Source organism: Nicotiana tomentosiformis, chromosome 11 (assembly GCF_000390325.3).
Source record: "Nicotiana tomentosiformis chromosome 11, ASM39032v3, whole genome shotgun sequence".
NCBI classification, from domain to species: domain Eukaryota; kingdom Viridiplantae; phylum Streptophyta; class Magnoliopsida; order Solanales; family Solanaceae; genus Nicotiana; species Nicotiana tomentosiformis.
Window position 1 is genome coordinate 110,984,118 of NC_090822.1, and position 11,185 is coordinate 110,995,302.

Genomic DNA, 11,185 nt, shown 5'->3' on the forward strand with positions numbered 1-11,185 from the left:
ACTCGACTCTTTACAAGAGTACAGAACAAGACAAGAAGCTAAACTCAGAACAAGCAATCAGTAATAAGCAGTCGAACACACACATTAGAGCAAACAGGCTTATGAAAACACAATCAAGGCAACAAATAGGCAAATTCTATTACTAGAAGGTATACAGCCTCAAGAAGAGCTTCAGAGTATACAATAGCATGTTGATTCATAAAAATCTCAGAGACATAGACATGCGGAACAAGAACTCAAACAAAAGAGAATGGAATTGCAAAGGTCATAGGCACTTACCAGTTACATATTAATGAACAAGTAAACACGAAGAATAATTTCAACAGTACTCTAGTGTCAATAGCAAAACGAAATAGTAGAACCCAGGAATCTCAGTGCGTCAGAGTTTCCAAGGGTTTCGAATGAACCCCGGGCAGTGTTCATACTGAGAAAGGTTTGATAATTAAATTCTAGTGGCCTTAGCTTTCAGCCGGCCAAGAAATTGAGACCCAGAGTAGTGTAAGATGAATAAGAATAAGAGAGTAGTAGTAATTTTCAGTGATTCCCCCCTCCTTCGGGGAATTAGGGGAGGGTTTTATATAGTGGAAAAATTAAACACACAAACAAGTAAACACAGTCATTTAAACAGAAAAAGGAAATAATAGGATGCAAAATTGATTCATAATCAATTTAGGAGGAATAAGGACCCTAGTTCAAAACGGAGAACAAAAACAGTAAAAGATCTCACTGAATCGGACCCATATGGCCTGGTAGTGAGTGTATCAGGTCAAAAACATGAAGATAGTACAGAATCGGAGTTGATCGAACACCAATGAATAAACTTTCATAAATAATCGAGTACCAAATACTTTTAATGTTTAGGATATGGTAAGAATCTCTGTGTGTGCAAGAGAGGAAAGGAATATCGGATTGGGACTGGGATTTGAGTGGGGGCGGCTAGGGTTTCTTTTAGAGAAGAGAGGACGAGAGGATTTTAGGGCGGCGGTCTCAGGGAAATGGGTGTTAAGGTTTGGGGTTAGGTAGTTTAAAGATGGGTGATGGCCTATGGGCCGTTGATCTCAGAGATCAACAACTGAGATAGAAAGAAAGAGCGGGTTGGCTCGTTTAAAAAGGGTATCAACCGGGTTAATTAAAGGGGTTATTTGGTTTGGGTTGGGGGATTGTGATAAAGGTATTGGGTGTTTGGGCCATTAAATTGGTCCGGAATTGGCTCCAAATTGGGCTATAATTTAAATACACAAAACAACATAAAAGAATATTTATAAGAAGTAATTAACATAGAGTAAAAATAATTTTTATGTAGTAAGATGATTTAAAATAATAGTTTAACATTATAAAAATATAAAAATACTATTTGGGTACAAATAATGTAATAAGATGTAATTATGCATAACATATAGGCTATTACTGTAAAATTATGTAAAATAGCTTTAAAATACAAATATGATTATATAAAATAAAGTAAAATATTATGAAACATATATGTGGATGAAAATAATAAATTTGTATGATTAAGTCCTCACAAAATAATTTAAAGGGGTAATTAATACATATTTAAATAATTTAGATGCAAGAAAATTAATTTTAAAGCTTAAAATAATTATGAAAAATTATAGAAAATGCTTATTTGACCCCTATAAATTAGGTAATAATGCAAAATTATATGGAATACTTTATAAAATATGAGGACAAAATTGGGTATCAAGACTCCCAGTTGCTGAAATGCGAGGGGTCTTCATCTCCCCACACAAATTTGGTTATAGAGTTAATGCCCTAATTTCTGACCTAGCTCCTTGAATTTCCCTGATTTCATCCATCTCCAACAAAAAATTGTGTCGATTAGCCTTTGTGACTTTGCGTTCTGAAAGCTGTATCTTATTGATTGTCTTCCGTTTCCGTGCCCCAACCATTCTAACGAAGCCGCACTTTAGCACACTCTATCATACGCCTTGGGAAAGTCAGTGACGAGAGTATGGGAAAGCCACCTATAAACATATTTAAAATGTCCAATATTAATTCCTAAGTTAAATTATCTAAAGTTAGTGCAATATGCTCCAGGAAAAAATAACAAAAAGAGTATTGTAAATCTTAACCCGTCATGATAATTATTTAAAATTATTATACATTATACGTAAAAGTAAAATCTGTTAATTGTACTCAGTATCACTGTAGAAAAATTTAATGGCAAAATCTACAACACTTTGCCAGTAGCCATATCTCTCCATGGTTGTTATGCGAAGACTTCAATGAAGTCACCTCTAGTACAGACAAGTTTGGTGGTAACCCCATTAATTTAAATCGGACTACTGCATTAAATAACTGCTTCAACAACCTTAACATGATTGATCTAGGTTTCACTGGGTCAAATTATACTAGGACTAATAAATGTACTGTTAGGAGTAATCTCATTCTAGAACGACTAGATAAGTTCTATGCAAATGATGCTTGGCTTCACATGTTTGTCGATTACAGTGTCCTCCATTTATCACGTACTCACTCTGACCATTGCCCGTTAATACTTAATCTCCACAAAGCTACCTCAAAGCCTCCACCCATATTCAGATTAGAAATCATGTGGTTTAGCCACCCCGATTTCTCTTTTGTCGTATTTGCTAATTGGTCTTTCAATTCTAACTATCCTAATGCATTACAAAAATTTACCGACCACGCAATTAATTGGAATAAGAAAATCTTTGGCAAAATTTTCTACAAAACAAAAATTACATTAGCCCGGCTTAAGGGGCTGCAAACGATGGATGTAACTAGAAAAAATAGCTTTCATTACAATCTTGAAAATTCACTAATTACTGATTTTAACCAACTGTTAAAACATGAAGAATACTTTTGGAAGCTAAAATCGCGCATCCAATGGCTCAATGAAATAGATGCCAACACTCGCTTCTTCCATATTACGACCACTCAACGTCGTCGACATAATAGAATTCTAGCACTTACTGACTCTGTCCGCAACTGGACCTTTGATCCTACTGAAATCCAATCTCTCATTACCAACCATTTTTCAGTCATTTATACCACCCAACTAATTTCTTGCACCGCTATACAGCCTACCCCATCCTTCAACTCCCTACCCAATAAAAATATCCAGACTCTATTAAGGCCGCTTACCCACACTGAAATTTATAATTAGTTCAATACTTTTAACCACTTAAATCACCTGGGCCAGATGGTATACACCTCATTTTCTTCCAAAAATATTGGCAGCAAACTCAACAAGCCATTGTAACTGTATGTCCGCCTTTACCAATGCCACTATACCCCCAGACATAAACCAAACCCTTGTCATATTAATCCCTAAAATAAAAAATCCCAACAATATTCTTCACTGCCGCCCTATTGGCCTCTGCAACACTATTTACAATATTACTAAAATCCTATCTAATTGGATTCGACCTTTTCTCCCCTCCATGATTAATCCCATTTAATGTAGTTTCATCCCAGGGCGTCGTGTTATCGACAATGTGATCATTGTCCAAGAAGCCCTACACTCATTCTGTCGTACCAAAGGACGGGCATGTAAAATGATGATCAAAATAGACCTTGAAAAATCCTTTGACCGACTTGAATGGTCATTTGTGCATTTCTCAGTACAAAAACTAAATTTTCCACCACTAATCATCAAGCTTATTATGTCTTGCATAACCACTTCTTCCATTTCTATCCAGGTAAATAGGATGCCCACCCCATATTTCCAGCCGACGAGGGGAATTCGTCAAGGGGACCCACAGTGGCCCTATCTATTTATCATTTGTATGGAAATACTATCTCAGTTTATTGAAGAAGCGGTTACTGTCAAATACTGGAAGTCTATCACCCTTTCGCGATCTGGCCCTTCATTATCCCATTTACTCTTTGCTGACGACCTACTCCTCTTCTCCAAAGAAGACCTAAACAGTGCCTCTGCTATGTCAAACATTTTCAACACTCTTTCAGTTGTTTCTACCCAACGGATCAACCTCCACAAGTTAAAAATAATCTTTTCCAAAAATGTCCCCCCTCACGATCGCGCAACAATCACCTCTACGCTCAATATTCCTTCCTCTTCAAATTTTGGCAAATAACTTGGTTTCCCCGTGCCTAATATGCACCCTAAATCTACTGACTATCAATACCTCCTAGATCGTATGAACAATAGATTACGGGGTTGGAAAATTAAATTCCTCACATTTGCTTGACGTACCGCACTGGTAATATCTGTACTCAACTCCATCCCCACATACGCCGTGCAAAATTAATTATTACCTGTTAACACACGTGAGCATATTAACCGAATACAACGTGACTTCCTGTGGGGCTCAAATGCTACCCACAGAAAAATCCATTTGATCAATTTGGATAGTATCTCAACCCCAAAGAAGCATGGAGTCCTGGGAATCCCAAAAACATAATCCAAAAATGTAGCCATGCTCACTAGCCTTACTTGGCATTTTTCTACTCAATCCAACAACCTATGGGCACGTGTACTCCAGGGAAAATACTGTGCATCAAGAGCAACCAACCCTCATACTCTAACCTTCACTGCAAGAGTATGACTAAGGTTGCCCCCTTTTGCCATCACGGAACCTTTTGGAATATTGGTACCGGCAATAACAACAATCTCTGGTACGACCCACTCCTTAGACATGAGCATACACTACCACTTAGCCACATCATACTGGACCATAACTATAATCTAGATTTACTGTCCTTTGAACTACATGCCACAATCTCTTCCCTGATCCATAACACCTATTTTCCTACCCATACCAATGGACCCGATTCATAGCACTGGGCGTCTATATCTAATGAAACATTTTTCACTAAATATGCCTATAACTTATTTCTCCAGTCACATCATCAACCCCCTACACCCTTTCCTCATTACGGGCTATGGAAAACACCAACGCTTAACAAGATCAAGCACTTCCTGTGGCTCCTTCTCAGGAATGCATTACCCACTAGAGCATTATTATCATATCGTCAAATCATACCACATGCCACTTGTCCAATATGTGCTCACCCACACAAGGACATCCTTCACATTTTCACATCAGCCACCCACATTTGGAACCATTTTAACTTGTTATTCCCTCCTCCAACCATATCACATGGTTACATCATCTTTGCACCAACAATGATTCAACTCCATTGGACCCCAATGCTAATCCTCATGTTACTATCCCTTTATCACACCTTGTCCCGGTTATCACAATCACATGGTAATCTTAAGTACTCACACATTTTTACTGATTGCAGGTCGATGATGAGTTACCTTCACATGCCAATAATCCAGCACACATTTAGAGAGGGAATTGGTGTAGCGGATGCTATGGCTTGTTTTGGGAAAGGACTGCCTTTTGTGGATAATCTTGATGCCATGTTTTTGGAATACCCCCACCTTTTATCTTACCGCAATTACTTTTGGACTCAATGGGAATTGTAACACCACGTTCAGTGCCGTTGCTGTAATGTACTCGTTTATGTTTGTTCAATAAAAAATTGCATGTTCTTAGCAACAACAAAAACCTGCTAATTGTCCAATATTGGTTCCTAGAGTTAAATTAATCAATTTGGAGTCTACGCTAGGTGCTAATAAAATTGTCTATTGTTGAGACATTTCATAACCTAAATTTGCTACTTGAAGAGCAAAATCTTTCTCAAATTCTAGAGAGATCTCCTTATTCGAACATTAGGAAAGAAGCTTATCACTTTCTGGAGGACAAACTAAGACGACCTACTAAATAGGAGGAAAAGGTGCTATCCCAATAGGTTCCGGATCGGATCGAGCAATAAGTGAAGGAGCTTGACCAATCCCAATGAGGGAAGTAGTGAAAGAGAAGCGGAAGGGACATCTTGAACTCAGGGGGAAGGGACCTTAATGACAACAAAAGAAGTGCGTGCATTTCCCGATCAAAGAAGCCCTTGAAAATATACAATTATTGCTCATAGAGGTGCATTATGCAAAAATAAGACTTTCTTTAACATAGTGCGATTCTACAGCGAAGCCAGAAATTTCTCTAAGAGTGTTCGAACTTGAAAGAAGTGAAAAAAATTCTCGGACAAATGGTGTTCAATATATATATTATATACCTCTAAAACTTATTATTGTACTTATAATTTTTCGACAAAGGATGGTCAATTGACCCCCCTTAGGACAATGTGGCTTTGCCCCAAGTCTCTTACAATGTTCACAGCATTAGTTAAAGAGTTTCTGCTTTATATAAAGTTTTAACAAAGAATATAAAAGCCAATGTACATATAAAGCAGCACCTATTACATTTCTATACTTGTTATCTGACTTGTATACTAGTATAGTATTTTGTTCTTTTAAGTCACTCTTCTTCAACTGAGAAATCAGGTTCTGCAGGTTTCTGCAATGAGCTAACTGCAGTGGAATCCGAACTAGAGCGCTTGTGGTGACCCCTTCTACTTGCTGCCAATTTTGCTGCATAGACTGAAAAGCCTGATCCTGGTGCTGATGCATTTTTATCCAACTGTCCACTCACTGATTCTGTTTCATTCATTATGTTCTCTAGAGCTCTAAGCTCGGCTGCACTCTTTCGCTTTTTATATCTACGCCATGCTGCTTGAACGAAGCATGCAGCCCAAGTACGCCATTGGTGTGAGTAGAACCTGAATTTGTGCCTTAATTGTTTGCTATGTAGCCTCCGGAACTGTGATGCAACAAACTTTAAGTCCTCCGCTACAAGCGCGAATGACTCTACTTCAGAAACTGCTTTTACTGTCCTAGTGGATGATGGGAGAATCACACCTGGACGTGGATCGAGTGCCCATGTCAGCAGTTCCTCACCACAGAAGTCACCTGGACCAATACGACAAGAATTGAAGAAACCAGTACGACCACCATTGGTTGTGTGAGAATCAAGATTCCCTCGAATTATGAAGAGCATTTCGTTGACAGGATCACCCTCGCGCACAAGACAAGTGCCTTGTGTGCATAAAGCAGGTTTTAGCCTCTCACATATTGCGTCCAGCATCCTTTCATCCATTTGATCAAACAGAGGCACCTATCACATTCAGCAATGGATAAGTCAGACAGGTATACTACTACTAACATTTGCATATTCATTTCTTTTTCGTGCTACTTTCTAGTGCATCAGCATGAATTATATTAAGTTTCCCCAAATATATCTTCTATTGCTTCAAGTATTCCAAGAGCGAGTTCTTTTAACTTTCACGTATACGAATAGGAGATTACTTCTATTAGACCTCCGATTAAACAAGAAGAGTAACAACTAACTGCAACACTCACCCTTCGAACTAAATCATAGCACAAGTGGCGCTTGATATCTCTACGGAGATCTAAAGGAAGTCCTTTGAGAAGAGCTTCCTCGTCCACTCCTCTTGTAGCCACCCATTTGTATTGATCATACTTCCGTACAGACTGTCTTAGTTCTTGAGGTAACTGCCTATGATGCATCCATTGTTCTGTATCAGTTCTCCTGATTCTCCATTCCTCTAATCTTACAGTTGTTGATTGGAGATAAGTCTGACAATAGAAGTCAGTGAGTATATATTACCAACAAACAGACACAAGTCATGTTACAGCCCATAGGAATTGAAGACTATCTCAAATCTAAAATGCAGTAAGGTGTACATGAGCAATCTTACTTGCATATTTCCAATCAGCAATGCAAACAGAACTAGGCCGAGGGTCGCAATTATGATGGCAAAACCTATTTCTCCAACGTAAGTGCTTGTTGCAAGATTTTGCCCTAGAGAACTGCATATCAAACAACATAAAAATGAACTCAAGATTTATATATCTAAAAAGTTATTATAACAATGCGTTTGAAGTGCCTTACCTTAGATTCTTTAAGCCCCACCACAGGCAGTAGAAGTATTTGTTGAAAAATGGAGCAGTTGTCACATTAGCTGTCACTGAATCACTGTAAATACCAAAAGGATAATCACTAGTATTAGGATTACATTGCTTTGTAATATTGCTGGACTGGAACCATGCATTTCTTTGTGGATCCTTAACCCTCCGGCAGTCAAAATATCCAAAATCACAAGATCGCTCCTCAAAACTGCAGGTGTGTCTCCAGCAAGCTTCTTGCCTCTCAATCGATAGAAGGTACCAACAAGCTCCTCCTACCTATACTCGCAACAAAAATTTAACGACTTATATACTAAAAACTACTACTAATATTACTGTGCTCTCATTTTAGCACTATGGTAACGAAAAACAAGAACAGGAACTGCCTGTTATATATTTATATCGTTTTTATCTGAAGTATAGTATTAGTAATTTGCAATAATATGAAGCAAGCATCAATCAAAGAGAAAGCTCTGAAACCACTTACATGGCTGGCTAACATGTAAAGCATCAAGTTGTAAGCAGCTCCTGCCCATGCTGTTTCAGTAACAACACCGGTAGTTTTTACTATTTGTGACGACAGTGGAAATATGAGATAAAGTCTGGGAAGGTACTGAAAAATGATAATGAATCTAAGGACATTCTTCGTGTTGGCCATTGTTGAGCCACTTAAATTAGGGATAATGGCCCATATTAATACCTGAAAAACATGGACATTAATAAATTCATTAGTATTTTCAACTTTATTCCACGATGGACGATAATTACCCAAATTTCCAGTTGACAGACCTGTGGTAAAGGCAGGGCAGCAATGATATCGATCCAGAAACCTTTTTTAAAGTATCTGTGACCTATTTTTGAAGAATCTATAACAAGCTCTCCTCTCCCAAATACTCGAGAAGATGGAGCAACATAAGCAGTTCTAAACCGAACATATATCTGAATCATATAAAAGACATCAGCTATTGATCTAATAACTGTAAGGACAACTTCCAGATTAGTTCCTATATCAATGCAGACTTTATCTTGGACCACTGGCAAGTAAAAGAATAGAGGGTCCACGAATAAAGCGACTAAACAAGCTACCAAGAAAATCTTGTTCCATCTACGAATTGTTGGTCCACGAGGATCCAGTATCTTTTTCTTCACTCTTTCATAGTCTTCTGAGAATACCCGCGATAATACTTTAGCCTTCAGGGATTTTCCGGTCCTTATATCCTCTTTTTCATTCTTTCTATTAGCCAGCTCTGGTAATTGCGATCCATCAATCTTGTACTTCACTTTAATCAAATTATCTCCATTTATTGTTGCAAACTTTGTTGATTCAAGATCATCTTGAAATCTGAAATTCAAAGATTACTTTATAACATATTTGATTACAATATCACCCCACCTAATATTGTCTACAAAATGAACATGTTAGCTAGCAAATGAAAGAACAAACAAAAAGGACAGCCTGGTGCACTAAGCTCCCGCTATGCACGGGATTCAGGGAAGGGCCGGACCACAAGGGTCTATTGTACGCAGCCTTACCTGCATTTCTGCAAGAGGTTGTTTCCACGGCTCGAACCCATGACCTCCTGGTCACATGGCGGCAACTTTACCAGTTATGCCAAGGTTCCCCTTATAAATGAAGGAACAAACACAAGAAAAATTCATATACTAAATAACATAATGCAAGAAGTCAAAGTGGACTGACCTTACGGATCTGGAATTACCATAAGCCATGATACTGACCAAAAAAATAACCTCCTCAGAGCTTCAATTATAGATTTTCATCTGTGGAACATAACAAAAAGAGAAGGCCTGTGATTTTCACGGATGAATAACAAGAAAATGACTCCTAATGAATTATAAGCCACCAAAATAAAGAGAACTAGCTGTTCTTTCTTTCAGTAGAAATCATGTGAAGAACTGAAAAGTTGAATACAAAATTACAAATAAAGTAGTTAAGACTCTATTTTCTCAAGTTTAAACTTAAAGTTCAAGTCAAACTTGTGACCGGGTCTTCAAATCTCACTATATTTTTTTATTTAGTCAATCAAATTCCGAACCCTTCAGAAAAATAAAATCTTTGATTTCTCAGTCCAATGGTGGAAGAAACAGTCAACACTTGAAACCAGCCACAGCCCTAAGTGCATCAAATTTCCAATTAAGCCATGCCCCAACATTAAAAAAATAATAATAATAAATCAGACCCTTATAAATCAAACAAGTAAATTTAAGTTGAACAAACAGAGCTCAAAAAAGAACAAAGAATTAAAAAGGGTAGCCCAGCTCCCGCTATGCGCGGTCCGGAGAGACCAAAAGATTGTATTGTACGCAGTCTTACCCTACATTTATGGTAGAAGCTATTTTCACAGCTCGAACCATGACTGCTAACTTTACCGGTTACGCCAAGGCTCCCTTTCAGAACAAAGAATTAAAGCAAAATAATAATCAGACCCTTACAACAACAATAACAATAACAACAACTGAGCCTCAATCTCGAACAAGTTAGGATCGGCTATACTCATTTTCCATGTCGCTCCATTTAAGTCCATCTCCGCCCACCCTTATAAATCAAAATTACACAGTAGAAGAAAAAAAATACTGATGAAAATAACTACTACTAGCACCCATTGATACCATGGGAAAGAAAGCAACTAACCATCAAATTTGAGGAGCAAAATGCAGTATCGATTTGAAGCTCAAAATCAAATCTTTTTAAATACCCTTTAGTAGCTTTCTCTTCACTTTGCTGATTTCTATTTGTTTTCTTTAATATTCTCAGAGAAAAATCAGAAACCCGACACAGTAAGCAAAGCCCAGAAAAGGAAAAGAAACAAACTTTTTGATAAATTAAGAAGAAAGAGAAAAAGGGACGAACTGAAATTATGGATATTGCTATATTTGGGAGGGAAAAGAAGACAATATCTATCTTTAGTCTCTCCTCTTGCTATTTGCTGCCACCCCAGTTGCAGAAATACAGGAGCGGCAGAGTTTCAGTTACAAAAATGGAATTTATATACTCATTTTTTATTCCTTTCTTTTTTTAAAAAGAAAAATATGATGTTAACCATATCTTATTATTTCTCTTGTTATATACGTATGAATTAAAATGCATGAATTAACCCAAATAGCCGATCATCCTACCACTTAAATTAAAAATAATCGGTGAATATATAATATATACATAATTTATATATTATATATGTATAATTATATATAATTAATTTATAATCTATGTATATTGTTAGAAAAAGTAAACAATTAATATGGCCGGTTATTTGTGTAAAAATTCCTTAAATGTATAGGAAGTGGAGCCCGGATTTGAAATTTATGGGTTCTTAAATTGTCAGCGAACCC

General features: G+C 37.3%; 1 protein-coding gene across 3 annotated transcripts; it reads right to left on the minus strand.

Annotated features, from left to right (window-relative positions):
- Positions 1 to 6,049: 6,049 nt before the first annotated feature.
- On the minus strand, positions 6,050 to 10,627 carry LOC104105368 (protein CNGC15b). Of its 3 annotated transcripts, none has more exons than XM_018773871.3 (8): positions 10,488 to 10,627; positions 9,537 to 9,643; positions 8,627 to 9,179; positions 8,325 to 8,537; positions 7,824 to 8,116; positions 7,630 to 7,741; positions 7,271 to 7,507; positions 6,050 to 7,025 (listed from the first exon to the last, which is right to left on the minus strand). In XM_018773871.3, the coding sequence occupies exons 2-8, from the start codon at positions 9,563 to 9,565 to the stop codon at positions 6,330 to 6,332; spliced, it is 2,133 nt and encodes a 710-aa protein (XP_018629387.1). In that variant the 5' UTR covers positions 9,566 to 9,643; positions 10,488 to 10,627; the 3' UTR covers positions 6,050 to 6,329. The 3 variants fall into 3 exon arrangements, with proteins under 3 accessions (XP_018629387.1, XP_009611941.1, XP_070044196.1); XM_009613646.4 differs by having other exon boundaries at positions 9,537 to 9,616; positions 10,488 to 10,626; XM_070188095.1 differs by lacking the exon at positions 10,488 to 10,627 and having other exon boundaries at positions 9,537 to 9,731.
- Positions 10,628 to 11,185: the final 558 nt, after the last annotated feature.

Coding starts and splice junctions, on each gene's coding strand:
- LOC104105368 (XM_018773871.3), bottom strand. CDS start 9,565: ATGGCTTATGGTAATTCCAGATCCGTAAG. Junction 9,180..9,536: donor GGTAATTCCAGATCCGTAAG/GTCAGTCCACTT, acceptor TTTGAATTTCAG/ATTTCAAGATGATCTTGAAT. Junction 7,026..7,270: donor GCTATGATTTAGTTCGAAGG/GTGAGTGTTGCA, acceptor TGAATGTGATAG/GTGCCTCTGTTTGATCAAAT.